The following is a 19,539-nucleotide window of genomic DNA, read 5'->3' on the forward strand; positions in this document are numbered from 1 at the left end:
ACGTGCCTTATATTGGAATTTTCAATGGAAAATAAATCAGAGTAAGTAGCAAATATTTTGGAAATATCGACGTTGCAAGATTCAGATTTTGGATTCAGTACCCTCCACACTGCTTTCCTTCGCTGATTGTAGAACTGAAACTGAGTGAGCTGATAGTCATATTTACGTTTTCTTTCTACTATATGTTTTACCTTGATGTCCTAGACGTTGTTTTCTCCTGGCTTCGTAATATTTCGTAGCAGGGTGTTTTGGACCGGGTAAGAGGTGGATAGAGTTACTCAGAAATTCCGACAACTCCCACACGAGTATGTCGAACTCAGAATCGTTTTCACTGGAGAACTGAATGAATTTGTTCTTCCATTCCTTTAATTCTGACTGAAAAGTAGTCTCCTCTTGAACAGGATATTGATGCTCGATGGGAATAATATCTTCTGACTGAGATACGCGTTGACTGAAGTTGATTAACAAGGTAGTTCGAAGTATTTGGGGATGAGAGCGACTGATGTGAATGTTTACACCTCTTGCTCTTTGAAAATACCCACCACAGGAAGGCATTGGGTTCTTCGCGTATCGGAATTATCTTCCGGTCGGTTCACAGTCTCCTCGTTTTGTTCATCCTGTACATCTTCACTTTCTGTCTCAGAGTCCGAATATTTATACTGTGGTCTAAAATTTCTTCCTGACGAAGATAATATTCCCGTGGAGCCCGTAGAAGTAGTAGGTCGTTCCGTGGGGGCGTAGTACTGATCCTCATTCTGGCTTAACCTATCTTTATGCTTCTTCCCAATGTGGACAAGCAAACCTTTATGAGAGGTTTTATCACAGTGAAGGCATTTATTTCTTGGTTCTGAATCGGTCTCCATTTTGAATGAGGACGGTGGTATGATAATTCATGGCAGAGTACCATAGAGACCAAATAACAGCTTAACTAAAATCTAGCGCCTAGCGATCGCGGCGGAATTATTATCAGTTAACGGAGAGGTCAGACTGGACTCTTGCAAAGAGAGTGTTAACTAAGGACCATATTATCGCGGTCCCCTTCACCGGCCTCTATTGACAGTTACTTGAGTTAAACATAGTATAGCCTAATGCGTGCGTTATTTTCAACGGATGGTTTGCTTGATAACATGATTGACATAACAAGATCAATTAAAATGTCTACTATCGTTGGTACCAAATCCATTATAACCAAGTACAATAATTCACAAAAAAAGCCACGATTCTGCTGGATAACATCAGTGCACTATTAAAACCCATGAATGAACAGCACAAATTAGCAACAACGCCTTAAAAACCGACCAGGCACTTATTTCTTACAGCACAATGACAGAGCACTTCATCCACACAGCCATTTTCATTAAATTATGTAGTTTCTTATTCCCCGACTCTATATACCGACTTCCAATAAATTCTCTTAACCCATTTTCTCATGGCTCGGCATTGATATGGACTTTGCAACAAAAATACAAATTAATGAATATCTGTGTTATCAAAGCCGGTACGGTAACAATGTATCACATAAATGATCGGAAATTTAATTCTATATAACTTTAGTTATGTAGTATTTATTGATAGGACCACTAATAATATACACTGACTGACAGAGCAAATGCAACACCAAGAAGGAGTGGTTTGAAAGGGATGAAAGTTGGGGAAAAAACAGAGTCGGCACGGAAGAATAATTGATGTTTATTTCAAACCGATATGCAGGTTACACAATGCGCACGGCATCGACTCAGTAGGATGTAGGACCACCGCGAGCGGCGATGCACGCAGAAACACGTCGAGGTACAGAGTCAATAAGAGTGCGGATGGTGTCCTGAGGGATGGTTCTCCATTCTCTGTCAACCATTTGCCACAGTTGGTCGTCCGTACGAGGCTGGGGCAGAGTTTGCAAACAGCGTCCAATGAGATCCCACACGTGTTCGATTGGTGAGAGATCCGGAGAGTACGCTGGCCACGGAAGCATCTGTACACCTCGTAGAGCCTGTTGGGAGATGAGAGCAGTGTGTGGGCGGGCATTATCCTGCTGAAACAGAGCATTGGGCAGCCCCTGAAGGTACGGGAGTGCCACCGGCCGCAGCACATGCTGCACGTAGCGGTGGGCATTTAACGTGCCTTGAATACGCACTAGAGGTGACGTGGAATCATACGCAATAGCGCCCCAAACCATGATGCCGCGTTGTCTAGCGGTAGGGCGCTCCACAGTTACTGCCGGATTTGACCTTTCTCCACGCCGATGCCACACTTGTCTGCGGTGACTATCACTGACAGAACAGAAGCGTGACTCATCGGAGAACACGACGTTCCACCATTCCCTCATCCAAGTCGCTCTAGCCCGGCACCATGCCAGGCGTGCACGTCTATGCTGTGGAGTCAATGGTAGTCTTCTGAGCGGAAGCCGGGAGTGCAGGCCTCCTTCAACCAATCGACGGGAAATTGTTCTGGTCGATATTGGAACAGCCAGGGTGTCTTGCACATGCTGAAGAATGGCGGTTGACATGGCGTGCGGGGCTGCCACCGCTTGGCGGCGGATGCGCTGATCCTCGCGTGCTGACGTCACTCGGGCTGCGCCTGGACCCCTCGCACGTGCCACATGTCCCTGCGCCAACCATCTTCGCCACAGGCGCTGCACCGTGGACACATCCCTATGGGTATCGGCTGCGATTTGACGAAGCGACCAATCTGCCCTTCTCAGCCCGATCACCATACCCTTCGTAAAGTCGTCTGTCTGCTGGAAATGCCTCCGTTGACGGCGGCCTGGCATTCTTAGCTATACACGTGTCCTGTGGCACACGGCAACACGTTCTACAATGACTGTCGGCTGAGAAATCACGGTACGAAGTGGGCCATTCGCCAACGCCGTGTCCCATTGATCGTTCGCTACGTGCGCAGCACAGCGGCGCATTTCACATCATGAGCATACCTCAGTGACGTCAGTCTACCCTGCAATTGGCATAAAGTTCTGACCACTCCTTCTTGGTGTTGCATTTGCTCTGTCAGTCAGTGTACATATCAGCATCATCATCATCTTCCTTCCAAGTATTGGGCCATGTGTCCCGTTACGGTCTTGCATTTTCCTTTTTGCAAGACTTGAAAGCAATCAAATGAGAATTAAATTTTTACTCAACGTGAGTAGAATGATTTATAACCTAGATTGTAGTGGCTCATCCCCCAAAATACTGATTTTCATTAAATTCTCTTCAGCCGTTTTCTTGTGATGCGTGTACATACATACAGACAGACAGAAATTACGGAAAAGTAAAAAAGTGCATTTCCTTGTTACTATGGACATGACCGTCCGCCTCTGTAGCGTAACGGTTAGTGTTATTAGCTGCCGTTCTAGGGGGCCCGGATTCGATTCCCGGTACTGCCAGAAATTTAAAACTGGCAGGAGGGCTGGTATGTGGTTGATATGGTACATGCAGCTCACCTCCAATGGGGGTATGCCTGAATAGAGCTGCACCACCTCGGGATGAGGACACGAATTTACTTTTATGGACATGACCGATACAGAAATACCATTCTTTTCAAATTCTAAACAATGTACAGACAAAACTCTTATTTTATATATATAGATACCGTATTTCACGGCATAATCGTCGCACTTTTTATACCAAAATTTTCGAAAAAAATTGTAGGGTGCGACCATTATACGATGAATATTTAATACCAGTATTTGTATTACTCAAAAAATGTATTTATAACTAAATTGTATTTGATACAAATTTAAGATGCACGTAATACTCGCGTTTATACATCAAAATAATTAAAATAGTCTAAAACAAAATTCATAATTTTTCGCAACAATTCGGCGAACGTTTTTCCAACCTGAAAATAAAAATGAACGTATTAAGTTAATTTGTCATTAATTTGAGTATTAAAGTTAAAATATTACACTTGCAAAAAATTATCGCTTTGTTGTGAAATGCGGACTTACCGGTACGCAATTTATTCCAAATCTTCGGTGTCGCTATCGCAGGTTTCGCTATCTGATGCGCCGTCCTCGCCTCTGTTAATACCAGTATCAGATTCTTCGTCTCCCTGCCACACTGCGTCATCTTCGGAACCGTCTAGTGCATTCGAAATCCCAGTCCTTTTGAAGCTCTTGGAGACTAGTTCAGGTGGTATAAGATCCCACGAGCATAAAAAGTCCAAGGGTGGACGCCTGATATTTCCGGCGGGCGTCAATTGCTGATCGCCGCTCATCATCCACTCGTTGTAAAATCGACGTAAGCGGTCTTTAAAGGGTTTATTAACACATACGTCTAGTGGCTGCAAAGCAGATGTTAGGCCACCAGGAATGACTATCTGTCGTGTCTCATTTGTAGTCAGAATTTGCTTCACTTCGTTCACGAGGTGACCTCGGAAACTATCTAAAACAAGCAGAGCTGGTTGTTTTAGTAGTGCACCAGGTCTTCTATTCCACACAGTTTTAACCCAATCCAGCATGAGTTCTACGTCCATCACTTTCTCCCATCAGCTGTAATGGCTAGCATTGCCGTGCATCGCAACTTCTCACTACCGCTGGTTTTCAGTAATACACTCCGTGATCCTTTTAGCGCAATAGTGCTGTTGCGAGGCATATCAAAAAAGATTGGAGTCTGATCGGCATTACCGATTTGAGAAAGCAAGTACGAAGTTTCCTTGCGCAAACGTATGACAAATCGGTGAAAATTTACAATCTTGTCCTTGTAATCAGCAGGCAACTTTTGGCTTAGTGTTGTTCTCCTTCGCACTGACAGATTGTGTCGTCGCATGAACCCCTCAATCCACCCACGAGTCGCCTTAAACTGAGTTACCGGTATGTTGTGTTTGCGCGCTACCTCCTGTCCCTTAATTTGTAACATTTCATATGATACACTGCAGCCATTGTTACGTATTTCACTGACGTACCTAAACACTTCTTCGTCAATTATAGGAAACTTCCCTGTTTTAGGACCTCTAAACGCGCGTTTGTGCTTTTTAGCTTGTTTTTTACTTTCCGCCAGTCACGCACCAACTTTTCACTCACAGAAAATTTTCTTTCTGCAGCTCTGTTCCCGTGCTGTTCAGCGAAGGCAATTACGCTTAGCTTGAAGCTCGCAGAATACTTTCTATATTTACCCATAATCGCTTATAAATGCTTCACACGTTAATGTTTTGCGATATAAATGACTTTCCGTAATTGTTCACTATTAAAACAAATTATTTCTGCAAACACCCAAAACACAAATTAAAAACTTAAATTCTCACGCACACATGTCTACAGTAATCACGTAAATCTGAAACAAATAAATGCATCTGTGATCTGTCCATTCCAGAGCAGCCAATACTGTTAGGCAGCAAGGAAGCATGCAACAATTTATCAGTTTAGCTCGTTGGTTGCGACACACTACTGCGCTTGCGCAAAGCTCGCAAACCGGAGCTTTATCTAGCGCGGTGTAGATTCACTGTATAGTTGACTGTATTCCGAGACGTCAGTAACAAACATTCATTTTTTTCAATTTCTTTTAAACGTACGGTAATTAGGTTAATATTTCTTCCCAGTTATTGATGATTTTACATTACATTACTGACAAGTTTATAAAATAAAACTTTAATAGCATTAGATAATAATTATCTTGACTGCTTGGATAAAAGTTTTCATCCCATGCCCGGACACTTATGACGTAGTAGTAAGATAAGAGTCTAGCGATGACAACTGAGACATCGTAAATAATTCGGCTGAATAATTCCGTGGAAATCTGCGTTATCGTCTTGGATTTCACTTCGTGCACAATAACACAGGAGCCGGCCCCATGGTGTAGGGGTAGCGTGCTTGCCTCTTACACGGAGGCCTCGGGTTCAATTCACGGCCGGGTCAGGGAATTTTACCTGTATCTGAGGGCTGGTTCGAGGTCCATTCAACCTACCTAGCCGGTATTTCCTGGCGACGTTGCCAATAAGCGATAACTTACAGCCTTACGTATTTCAAATGGGAACTCATAATATGTAGGTGGTTAATAAATAGTACACTGTCTCGCGACCACGTGGTCAAACTGCCGATAGTCTACCGGTAAGCCATGCGTCGTACATATACCGGTATTATTTATTTACACATTGTGCAACATGTCGCAAACGTGACTGTGTTGCCACGTATTTAAATTGCGCATTCATGTGCAACTTACGTTGCAGTTCCATTTACCTTTTAACCAGATTAGTGAACAAAATTTGGACGTGCTACGATTATGTAATTATAGGTTTAAAGTCCGATTTTTGTATTGAAAATAAAGGATGCGACGATTACGCGGTGGCGACGATTATGCCGTGAAATACGGTATATACAGTATAATTTTTGCTGTAGATATAATATAAACTTTGAGAAATAGAATAGTAACTTTTGCTTTCAGCTTTCTCTCCCTATGGGTAGGGGCACTACAATACATGCACAGTATCCCCTGCCAGTCGTAAAAGGCGACTCTAGAGAGGACCAAGGGTCTTTCATGTTGGGAATGCGAGTTTTCGACTACGGGTCCACTAGCTTCAACTTACTAGTGTGAGGCTCCTTGCCTTCATCTGTGCTATCTGACCTCTGTTGATCAACTCTTGTTCCCTTCCGACCCCGAAGATTTTAAATTTGCGAAACCTAGGGATTTTATTTATTTACCATACAGCTTTTAGTGCTGGGAGTGTCAGAGGACATGTTCACATGTTCAGTTCACCTGGTGCAGGTCTTTCTACTTATACTTGATGCCCCTGAGCAACGTGCATGTTTGGACGTGGGATGATTATAATAATGAGGTAGGGAAAGGGTTAAATGCAATGTCGGTACATGGCCTACTCCTAAGGCCCAGAGAGTGTTCTATTTTTACACCCTTGGTCCTTTTTTTTTTTTTTTTTTTTTTTTTTGTACTTCCTCTTAAAACATCAGTCAGCATCACCATCACCTTCCTCTGTTCACTTTGATGAGCTTTCACTTGAGCAAGTTGGCCATGCGGTTAGGGGTGCGCATTTGTGAGCTTGCATGTGGAAGATAGTGGGTTCGAAACCCACTGTCAGTTGCTCTGAAGATGGATTTCAGTGGTTTCTCATTTTCATACCAGACTGTACCTTAATTAAGGCCATGGCCGATCCTTCCCATTCCTAGCCTTTTCCTATCCCATTGTCGCCATAAGACCTATCTGTCGGTCTAATGTAAAGCAACTTGTAAAAAAAGAGTTTTATTGCCAAAGTTGCTGTGATATAGTGGTACAAGATAAATGAAAATCATTTCCAAGCTATGTGGTGAGCATCTTGGCCTTCGGTCCTTGGGTCTCCTAGTTTAATTACTGGTCAAGACAAGGGATTTTAATCCTAAAATAGTTAATTCCCTTAGCTTCGGGACTGGTATTTGTGCTCTCCCCAACATACCTGCTACTCATTCACTATACACCACACTTTTCTCCACCACAAAAGCACGCAACTTTCTGTATAAAGCAAACGCTGCCCATTCTCATCAGAGGGTCTGCCTTACATGAGATATAGCAGGTTAGAAATACCCATATGAAATTATTATTGTTTTTATTATTATTATTATTATTATTATTATGATTATTATTATTATTATTATTATTATTATTATTATTATTATTATTGTCTGACTCATTGGCTGAATGGTCAGCGTTGAGGTCTTCGGTTCAGAGCGTCCTGGATTCGATTCCCGGCTGGGTTGGAGATTTTAATCGCGTCTGATTAATTCTCCTGGCTTGGGGACTGGGTGTTGGTGTTTGTCCCAACACTTTCCTCTTTATATTCTAACAACACACTACACTACCAACCACCACAGAAACACGCAATAGTAATTACATCCCTCCATATAGGATTGGCGCCAGGAAGGGCATCTGGCTATAAACCAAGTTCAAATCCACATGTGCAACACAGTTCGCGCCCGCGACCCCACAGATGTGGGAAAAGCGGTGAAATTATTATTATAAGCACGACACCGCCCTGAAGTAATGTGAGAGCAGTTCTGGGGTGGAGATATACGTCGTGGGAAAAGGGTGTGCGGGTTTTAGTGAGTAGGAATCTCAACACACTTCTGGAGTGTGGACACTCACAAGTGTCTCACGAAAGATTTCGCACACTCCATCGTAAAAAAAAATTATTATTATTATTATTATTATTATTATTATTATTATTATTATTATTATTATTATTATTATTATTGCTGGAATTAACTGAAAGTAAGGAGAATGATTGTTGAAACGAACATTCTTGGTCAGTTCTATTTGACATCATGTGCTTCAATATGACCTAGTAAATACAAGTCATGGGAATCTTTGGTAGATCATGGAACTTGGCCAGAATGTTTATTTTTGTTGTTGTCACCAATCCTTTCAAAACAGTAATATGATGAGATATAATATCAACTTGGTACTTCACATGATTATCTTAAAAGAAAAAAAAGAGGTGTGCAGCTTTATACATCACAGTCCCAATCATGGCCAGTTCTTTTTCTTCCTGCTGGGCTGAGTAGCTCAGACGATTAAGGTGCTGGCTTTCTGAGCCCAAGATGTCAGGTCTGGTGGTATTTGAAGGTGCTGAAACATGTCAGCCCCATTTCGGTAGACTTACTGGCATATGAAAGAGCTCCTGCAGGACAAAAGTCCAACACGTTGGCATCTCTGGAAACTGTAAAAATAGCATCTCCAGAAAACACATCAAAAGGACTTTCTTGACCACAAATTGTATGTACCCTAACCAGGAAGTGAACCCTGTCCTCCTTAGTAACAAGTGTGCATTCTGGCCTCTTTGCTATGGACACACACAAAAAAAAAATTCCTCTGCCTCTGTCCAGTCATAATAATATATTATTATCATCATCATCATTTATCTTCCTGTGCTATCTGTCTGCAGCGTTGTCTGCGAAAGCTTTACACGCTCAGACTTGTCTGCGTGTGGTCTGTGTTAATTCAAACTCTGCCAGACTTTGCACAGGCCGAACACAGACCGCAGTACAGACCAAAATTACGGTCGGTGATTCATTTACACGCAACAACTTGTCTGCACAAACACAGTCTGTACAGACAGATCTGTGTAAATGTCTGAGCGTGTAAAGGGCCCTTTTCTCAAATCTGCAGAATGGCATCAAAACATGCGACCCTTCGAATTCTTAGAAAAGCCATGGCTACTCAGTGGCAGAGTCATAACGCGTCTATTGTACTTGACGCTTAGTAAAATTAAGGTTTATAGACAGCAGGAATATTTTCGTGATGGATAGTCGTATTGTAAAGATACCTACCTGGAAAAGGTATTGCCGGCAAATTTTCAACGGGTTCTAGTCGATATTATGATTCCAATTTTAAGTTAATTTTTATTAAACACTCGGAAATATAGAATAATTGTGCAGTCGCAAGAAGATACAGCATAAGCCTAACTAAAGCCAATATTTGGCGTTAGCGTGAAGACAAAGAGCTAAAAAATGCGTACTGTACAAAAAATGCATTCAGTGGTCCACAACAAGGACGCTTTAAAGAAGTCGATGATGAAATTGTGAGGTATGTGCACAAAAAACGCAAGGGCGGCTGACCATACCGTGGCGCAATAAACTCGTTCGTTGACTTTCAACGTTCGCGATTAGGCCTATACATCGCTAGCCGTTGAATTTGGCCGCACGCGACAAGCGAGACGTGCGTGTAGCAGTAGCCGGTTATATCTGACGCTACGTAAAAGTAACAGTATTATAGACAGCAAGAATAATTTCCTGATGGATCGTTGTATTGTAGAGATGCATGCAATAGGTATTGCCGGAAAATTTTCAACGAGTTCTCTTAAGTAATCTGATGCCAATGTTAAGTTAATGGTCCTTAAACCCGCGGAAATAAAGAATAATTGTGCAACCGCAAAAAAAAGAAAGAAATACGGCGTGACGAAAGTCAATATTCGGCATCTAAAAAAGTCTAAAAATGCATAAGCCTGTACGATTTTACAAACTTCTTTTTGAGCCTGTTTTAAATTTTTTGAAGGAAAAAGTGGGGTTCATCTTGGATGCGGAGAAATACGGAACTATATTTTTTTTCAGAAATAAATTAAACATACACTTTCACGTAGTATCGGATTACGAAAAATAACAAACAAGTAAGCCGTAGTGTGGATATCATCTGCAGAAACGCAAGTTTTGAACAAACTGATTGCCGTTTCATACCGATTTTAAAGTGCATGAAGGGTTTTCCGAATTTTATACAAAATCTGATATAACGACAATCCGTTACAGCGAGTAAATTTTTCGCTGTTTTGAATTCTCGCTATAACAGACTTCTACTGTACTTTTTAGAAACTACCTGAAATAGAAAACATAACAAAATTATACCTGAAAAAGTAACAGCTGAATTTAAAAGAGCTAAGCATGTCATTCTGTTTTTAATTAAGTTGTTTCTTTTTCAGGTATAATTCTGTGATCATAAATGTTTCTTTCAGATAGTTCCTAAATTAATTTATTCATAAAGTAGTTTTGACAGACTGAAGGAACTAACTTATAAATTGAGTGAAACTGGTAAGAAATGGCTTCAAATACCACAAACAACCACTTTTACTCATCTTGTTGGTACATATAGTCAGTTAAGCTAGCCATACACGTACAGGAAATCCTCAAGGAAGAAGCCTCCGGTATTTCCTTGGGGATTTTCTCAACAGAACCGTCGCCCACACACGGAGAGGATTTCCTCAGGGAAACCCTCAAGGAAAAGGCCTTGGGGATTTTCTCAAGGTTTATCTCCAAGTCAACACAACAGTTCTGTTGACTGGTGGTGGTTGGTTGTTCACGTGGTGTTGTAAATAGTTTTCATCATGGTAATTTTTTGAACTCACTTGTCACAAGCAAAGTTCATTCTGGTATATTTGTATAAATTCTGTTAAAAGTTCTCGAGACATGACGATATAGGACGCTCCCGACAATCACTTCGCTTCACAAATCCTCAAGGCTTACTGCCGTCAACACATACACGCTGCTAGAGACTGGGAAAATCCGGTCTGCTTGGCCTCAAGGCGGAAAAGGAATTTTGTTCGCGATTTTTGGATCTCTCGCACCCAGTGCCTCCTCAAGGAAGCCGCCACACACGTTGGGGAATTCCTCAAGGATTGGACTGTTCAGGCCGAACCTTGAGGAAATCCCGCTCGTGTATGGCCGCCTTAATGCTGTCTTTACTAACTTGAAATCTTCACCTGTTTTCTTCTCATTGATGTTTCTCCCACTGTACGTGTAGTTTGTACAAGGTAAACCTTTTCTGATAGCATCGTTTATGATGTTTTTCTTGTGAAGATTTTCTTGTCTTTTCCTTTTAGGAGGCATACTGCATAAGTAACATACACTTTCTATAAGCAGTGTAGGTCTAAACTACGATGGGCAACCAGGAAGTGCTACAAAATAATGTAACACATGGCATTGTTGCAGAGATCAGTCAAAATTAAGTAAGGAATACATCGCTGAAAGGGAGCAATTGACTTATGCATTCCTCCTCCAGTTGCACTACACATAGCAATGGTTTCTGGCCTAAAGAGAAGTCTGACTTAAGTCTTTTTTATGCCATGTGAAGTCTCTTGGTTCTGTAGTTCAGGATACTGAACGTTCAAAAGATGTGCAGTTTTGACGTAAAGCTTTTCAGCTCTGGACGATTCAGCTGTAAAGTGGGCCGGACCTCTCTGGAGATGTGACAGTTGATAAATAATATAATGTGTCCAAACTGAAAATTTTGTTTGAAATGTGGAGGGGAATTTTTTTTACCTGATATTTTAATAGAATTCCAGCCTCTTTCTGGAATATGAAATGAACTACAAAGGAGAAGGTCAAATCATTCATCATTGCCATTTTAGTTCCCACTAAAAATGTAAAAAAGCAGATATTAGTACGCCCACCATCTCACATATTGGGGGTGCACAGCTTCAGTCCACTATTTACCTGCAGAGAGAATGGACCCCTTAAGAAAGCTGGGTGCAGTTTACGGTGAAACATTGGGAGCTACTAACCCGATAGCCTACAAGTTTTGAAAGTAATTTCTTCTATACTTGTCCTAAATTGAATTTTATGTAAGTTTTCATTCCATCTAAATGAACAATCCAAAACTGACTGATTAAAGAAGATCAAAAGACGAATTGGAAGAACTTGTAGCTGTAAAAGCAAATACAGTAGAGGCAATACGCGGCACTCAGCGAGATATCGAGGGACAGCTATTAGAGGTCTCTCTAGCGGATTGACCTGTGAACTACTGATTCTGTCATAAGAGCACGTGTATTTGTGTGTGAAGTTTTTGGTGTTATTTATGCGTTTTCAGTGAGTTGACAAAATTAAATAGTAGCGTGTGTCATTCCTTGATATCTCCTCTCAACATGAGGGGAAAGGTATGTACTGTGTTTGGATGCAGTAACTATGAAGTATAGAAGAATGTGCGGTCTTTCTTCCGTTACACTCGTGACAAGAAAATGTAAGTAATATTGTGTTTGTATATATACAGGTATTCTTCCAGTGACAAAGAGATTTTTATAGTACTTCATAATCTTCTGACCTGCTCGACCCATATTTTAACTGGCTTAAAATATAATAAGCATATTTTATTGTATAGCGCAGCAGTTAAACTTCAATACCGATGTGTTGTTGTATGTGTGATCTGTGGGTTTGATTTAATTCAGGAAAATACATATGCATATGAGTGTGGCTGGTTGTGTTCCAAGTTACCCCATTTGGAACGCCGTAATACGTTGTCAAGCACTGAACAAAATATGGGTGACTTAAGAAATGTACACATTTTGTTGAAGCAATATGATGATGCAAATTTGCTTTACCCTAATATAATAGCAAGTATTGTTTATAGGGAAGTTTTGAATGTTTTTGAGGCTAATTTTATAGATTTTCTTTCTGTTAGTAGGCTTCATATTAAGAGGAAAATTGTCCAGCTTTTAAATGTTAATTCATTGCATCATGTGTGTAAGGAATGTGCCGATATTTTTATTGACAAGTATCTTAATGTGATGATAAAATGTTTCTTAAATGAGAAAAAAGACAAATCTAACCGTAAAAGTTCAGGCAGGAATGCTAAAGCAAAAAAAGTAATGCATAAATGAAAGATCAAGCCATTTCACAGCAGTCCATTTCACATCTTGTTAATATGTCTAATTTGAGTCTTTGAATAATAAATAATAATTCTTCATTCATTTGTCCAGAATTGCTTTAGTAACTTCGAAGTTAATATATCAGTAACACTTTTCTTTCTAGACGTAATTTATTTGTCCATTTTCGTGTATGCATTTCCATTGATATTTGAATTTAGCGCTACTTTTCAGGTCAAGTCACTGGGAGAGCCACCGTTGAACTGTCTCCCATTTTAACAAGGCTAAATCGGTGAGTGTCGCGTATTGTCTCTACTGTATTTGGTAAAAGCTATCAAAAAGGTGGGCAATGGCGAATAGTACCTAACAACGTTGTATATCAGAAATTAGAACCCATTACTGATACCATGCGCAAGAAAAGACTAGGGTACTTTGGCCACATCCTGAGAAAGCCAGATTTGCGACTTCTGAAACAGCTAGTGCTGTACAATATTGCTTCAAAAAATACTACAACTGGATGCAGATGGATAAAAGAAATTAGGGAGGATTTGAAAAAATTAGCCTTACACCGGATGACACTATGGATAAGAAAAAAGTAAACACAACACTTAAAAATATGACTTCCCACTTTACACTCACACAGAAGAACATCCCAACTAGAATATTCTCTACACAATAAAGGGCAAGAATATCAACACGTATGAAGTAGTACTGGGAGGATTGCAAGGCTCGGACAGTTCCTATCAAGAAATCGACAAACCAAAGAGTTGATCAAAGTTATCCAATGTGATCTCGAAAGAAGAAGAAGAAGCTGCCTCATATCTGTGTACCTTTCTGTTAGATTTTGATTCTTAGTAAGAATTACACTCTCTGATTTAACTTTCAGTGATTGCAGTTTTTAAATAAATTCTTTTCACTTGTGTTGTCCATGTGTATGCTAAATTTACCTATAATTTTACAGTACATGTAACTATCTTTGAGCCAAAGATCACATTTACCTTTAAGGCTGGAAAGCTGTCCTTTCTGTTTCATTGCTCCCAAACCTGTTGTACAAGAGTTACATTCATTAATATATCTATTGGTTTGATTTTAGGTACAATATAACTACTGGTCGATACCCCTTTGAAGGAGATAACATCTACAGGTTGTTTGAGAATATAGGGAAGGGTGAATTTACCATACCAAGTGAAATTGAGAATCCGCTACGTGAATTGTTGGAAAATATGCTTCAGAAGGATCCCGACAAGAGGTTCACCCTGCAACAAATTCGGCATCATGCGTAAGTAGTTAAGTTAACTTAATTTAGAAAATTATCTTTTTAATGTGTTATTTCCAGGTTGATATGAAAATGTGATTTTATTTCGTGGTGTAGTACTTTTTTTTTTTTGTATATGATATCACCATTTATCATGTTACAGTTGTTCATTATCATTTTCTTCCTCATGCCCCTTTGTTGGAGCATAGACTCCAACGGTTGCAAGATATACTTGAGAAAGTTTAAGTTGTAAGTGTATAATTCTTTCATTCCAGAAAACATAATTATTTATTGAGGAGCTTAAATATTATTATGAACTATGAGCATAACTCATTTTGCTCTATGTTGAATTTGGTTCCACTGTAAAACTGTAAACAATTGACAGTTTCTCCTGATCCTTGGAGTTTTTGTTTCTTTCTGAAATTCTGCAGTGAATATATTTTTCTTTGCCCGAACAATCCCTTCAAAGAGACCTGAACGATGGACTGACTAAAGTGATCCTATGTGCTCATAGAAGAAGAAGAAGAAGAAGAAGAAGAAGAAGAAGAAGAAGAAGAAGAAGAAGAAGAAGAAGAAGAAGAAGAAGAAGAAGAAGAAGAAGAAGAATAAGAAGAAGAAGAATATCCAATTGATAATATTTATAGGCAATGCCTTGAACATTCCATGCTGCAAAATTAAGTACATTTCTCTTTTTCCATTCATTATCCTCTTTTATGCATGTGTCTTAGTCTTTATGATCAGTCTACCTAATATCTTTGTAACTCTTGGAAGCAACATGTCCTTCCAACTGGTTGCTGGCCAGGAGGAAGCAAGTCTTGTGCACCTTAATGCATCCAGACAGGTATGAATGAAATATAGGCTACCCCTAACATGGAGAACAGATACGTTTGCAGCCACCCGTGACATCGAGAACAGACACTGCATGGTGGATTCCAGTATAATTTCTTCCATTGCAGAGACCATCTAAGGAAGCTCATCTACCCTAAGCCATTGGCTCTGTTAGGGGTTGGGTTATCTACTGCTGCATTAGCAGTTTAACAGATGGGTGCAAAACCAGCAAACCCTCATCCTTTCACATTCCGGACTTGGGACCAGAGACTGGTGGAGTTGCAGCCTAGATGGTGTCGAATCAAAATGCTTGCTCATGGTAGCTGATGCCAGATGATGATGATGATGAGGAGGAGTACTTATAATGTATTGTGAATTGTTCTCTATTGTTTGAGTGCATTCTTCAACCTTACTGTGGCTATAAGTTTGTCATTTGGCACTTGTGAAGAGCTTCCACATAGCTGCAGGGCTGAGGCAAGGAGATAATCTTGTCTCCAGCACTTTTTAACATCATGTTAGTGAAAATTATTACTCAGAAGTGTAAGAGGATTTTGATGGAATCCAGTTTGGAGTGGAGATTATTACGCACTTGATGATGTAGTCCTGCTATTCAAATACAGAATAGAACAAATGAGGATGTGTATGTGCAAGATCATGGAGACTGTTACTAGTAAATTCGGGCTCTTCATAAACAAAGCAAAGACTGAGTACATTCTGCTGAGTTGGAGAGAAACTGTTGCAGGAATACAACTCCACATGCTGTCAGTTTTTTTTTTTTTTTTTTTTTTTTTGGAGGGGCGTATTTCAAAAGTGTGTGTGAATAATTTTTGTGGTGCAGGCATCATGAAAAATGTAGGAAAGGGGGAAGATCCAAACTACGAATTGTGGTTACTTTGGCCTCAACTTTTTAAGTCGCATGTTCTGTCAAGGCAACTCAAACAATGGGAGGTGTTACTGCTGCTTGTTGTGTTGTTTGGGTGCAAGACCTGGGAGGTCCAGGAACGGGATCATAACATTCTCCTCATTTTTAACCCATTCAACGCCAAATCCATATATATATACATTATTGAACGCTGTGCCTCGTCCGCCAAACCCATATATAGACATTTTGGTGCAGTGTGTACTTCACCTATCTCATTATATGAACGGGATATAGTGTCATGCTTTGAAATTCATTCACCATCATTCATTTCATATTCATTATCTTCTCAACTGAGGTTTGCATCAGGAAGGGCATCCGGCTGTAAAAATATGCTGTAAAATATGATCTCACTTCATCCCCGACCCCTTATTGGGCTGCGGGGCTAAAGGGACGACATGTATTCCATTAATAATCCAGGACCCTGCTACGCTGGCATAGCAGGGGGAGAGGTGATACTCCCACGTGGCGTGTCCCAGGTGGTGGATAGGGGGTTCCTAACTGGCTTGCCGGTGGACTTACGGAAATAAAATACCTCTCACGGACCAAATACACAACCCCCTGTGGGTGCGAGATGCAGATGAATACACCCACGGTATCCCTGCCTGTCGTAAGAGGCGACTAAAAGGGGTGGCCAAGGGATGGTCAAATTAGAACCATGATACTACTTGTAATTAGTACCACCACGCAGGGAATACCATAGGTCGCTTTTACTTCTGCGTAATACCATTATGTTAGGTACACAATAGGTTTGTGATTAGTAGTGACAGTGTGTGCTCAGGATGCATTTTACAGCACCTGTAATTCATACCACTATATGAGCAACACCATGGTTGTGCCTTGCCTATGATTAGTACCCACTATGTGAGTAACACCACGGGATAGTGCGAGTCCCTATGGTCAGTCCACTTATATGATGAACACCATAGGTTTGCGTTGCCTGTGAATAGCGATACAATGTGCGAAACACCATAGGTGTGTGTTACATGTGCGCTTTACATTACCTGCGAGTAGTACCATAATGTGTGGAATACCGTGAGTCTACGCTACTTTTGATTAGTACTGCAACATGACAGTACCAGGGTTCTACTTTCCAAGTGATACGTACCATTATGAGGGGCCAATTACCTCGATTTTGGACCCATTTAGACTACAAGCATCATCGATTCAGTATTGTGCTTTAGAAGCAGTTCCTTGGTCAGTAATACTATTGTTTAACGCTAGTTTCTGGGAATGTGGGGCATTGCAGGTTGAATCCACTGATTGTTTTAACTTCATATCCATCCATTCATTCTTCGTCCTCATGTTTTGAATTCTGATCAGTGGAAGATTATGGATTTTTAATTGTCCTTACATTTTGTTTCACTTCAAGCCATTAGGGGCCGATGGCTTGGTTGTTAGGTCCCTTTAAACAACAAGCACCATCATCATCATTAATAGTATCAGTAAAAATTTATCTGTAAAAGTGCTTCTTTCTAAAAAATTAAAAAAACTCCGGCCCAGAGGGTTTGTCTGGTCATCATAACTTGGCAGTGAAAAGGTTAAAAGGAAAGTTTTGCAGATCTTCTGAATGATAAAGGATGCAGCATCTGCAGAGTGATGGATGCAGTACAGTCCTGAGCTGGATCAAATGTGTAAGATCCAAATATTATAACCTGCGTGAGGAGTAAATGCCTTGTGTGGTTAGCAAATGTTACTCGAATAGTGGCCTCTGAAGGTGATGGACTTTGTTCCCTACAGGAAGAGACCACTGGACAGACAAAGGAAAAGGTAGAGTGATGGGATTTCGCTCATTCCTCATTCTTTGCTGGAAACAGGTCCCATGGTGGACCGACGAAATTGCAGCAGCCATACGTGATCGTCAACGGGCTTTTAAACATTATCATCGGAATCCTGAAATGGTCAATCATATTACATTTAAGCGTCTGCGCACTAAAGCCTGGTTTTTTTATTCGAGAAAGTAAGAAAGCTTCGTGGGAAAGGTATGTGTCTTCCATGATGGCACATACTCCATCATCTCAAGTGTGGCCAAACTTCTGCCATATTGTCGGAGTGCAGAACTTGCCTCCAGTCCTCAGAATCTCCATTAATGGAGATGTAGTTGTGATTCCTTCAGTCATTGCAGATCACATCGTGTCACATTTCGCAGATATATCCAGCTCTGGGAGATACTACCTTGCATTTCTACCTATTAAGCGCGAAACAGGGGCACACCATCTCTCCTTCGCGTTTAGTGCTTCGCATTCCTATAACATGCCATTCACGGAGTGGGAATTGCAGCGTGCACTCATGCTGTGTAGCGACACTGGACAAAATCCACAAACGCTCAAGCATTTGAGTGACCAATGTCTCAGTGATATCCTCACCAAATTCAAGAGAATATAAAGTGAGGGAGTGTTTCCATCTCAGTGACGTGAGGTATTTGCAATCCTGATTCCCAAGCCAGGTTAAGATACAAAACTTCTGGATAGTTATAGGTCAATATGCCTTACGAATGGCCTGTGTAAGTTATTTGAAAGGACGGTCAACCAACGACATATGTGGGCATTGGAAGAGAGAGATCTCTTTACTAACTACCAATGTCGTTTTCGCTCTCGTCAGTCTGCCAACAACCATCTGATCAGACTGGAGAACGTCGTTCAGGAGGCTTTTCTCTGGAAGGAACATCTAGTCGCTCTGCTTTTTGCTGGGAATTTTGGGGAAATTTGCCCACATTTATTGAGAACTTTATGTACATCCGGCTATTTTGAGACCATGTAGGGAATGCATTTTTTCAGTATTGCATTCAAGAAAATGGAGTGCCACAGTGATCTGTACCGAATGTCATACTGTTTGCATTCACTATCAATGTCATAGTTGCCGCTGCTGGGCCTGTAGTTGTTCCATCACTGTATGCAAATGATTTAGCTTTATGTTACAGCTCCGGAGAGATGGCATTTGCTTAGAGCTGTTAACCAAGTTGACAGATGCGCCCTGCAATATGGTTTTCGATTTTCAGTGGCAAAAACTTCAGTTGTACACTTTTGTCGATGTCAGTATGTAATTTTTGAACCAGAGATCTGCTTGCGAAACAGTGTCTTACCTCTGGTAGACACCTGCAGGTTCTTGGGTCTCTATTTTGGTAAGAGATTAACGTGGCAGCCCCACATCAGTCAGCTGGAGGTTGCCTGCATGAAGAGACTTAACACTCTTAAACTTTTTCAGTGGCACCTTGTGGGGGCTGACAGTAGGGTGCTGCTACTTTTCTACTCAGCAACAGTCCTCTCCCGAATAGACTATGGTAGTGCGGCTTATGGTTTAGCACCAAGTTCTATGCTGAACGTTTTAGACAGTATTCACCATAGTGGAGTTAGACTAGCAATGGGAGCTTTCCATATTAGCTCCATTCCCAGCCTATTCGCCGAAGCGGGAGTTCCACCTCTAAAAGTAAGGAGGCAGCAGTTACCCCTCACGTACCCTGCCAAAATTCATGATATGCCGCTATATTCAAGCTATCAAT

The 19,539-nt window shown here is 40.9% G+C and overlaps 1 protein-coding gene across 4 annotated transcripts in view; it reads left to right on the plus strand.

Moving 5' to 3' along the window:
• LOC136857735 (serine/threonine-protein kinase STK11) overlaps positions 1-19,539 on the plus strand; it is a 150,022-nt gene that overhangs the window by 22,768 nt on the left and 107,715 nt on the right. For all 4 annotated transcript variants that reach the window (XM_067136620.2, XM_067136622.2, XM_067136621.2 and 1 more), the window contains exon 5: positions 14,132-14,317. In XM_067136620.2, coding sequence (XP_066992721.1) covers positions 14,132-14,317 — 186 coding nt within the window. The remainder of the gene's footprint in view (positions 1-14,131; positions 14,318-19,539) is intronic.

The sequence above is a fragment of the Anabrus simplex genome, chromosome 1 (genome assembly GCF_040414725.1).
Source record: "Anabrus simplex isolate iqAnaSimp1 chromosome 1, ASM4041472v1, whole genome shotgun sequence".
In the NCBI taxonomy this organism is placed as follows: domain Eukaryota; kingdom Metazoa; phylum Arthropoda; class Insecta; order Orthoptera; family Tettigoniidae; genus Anabrus; species Anabrus simplex.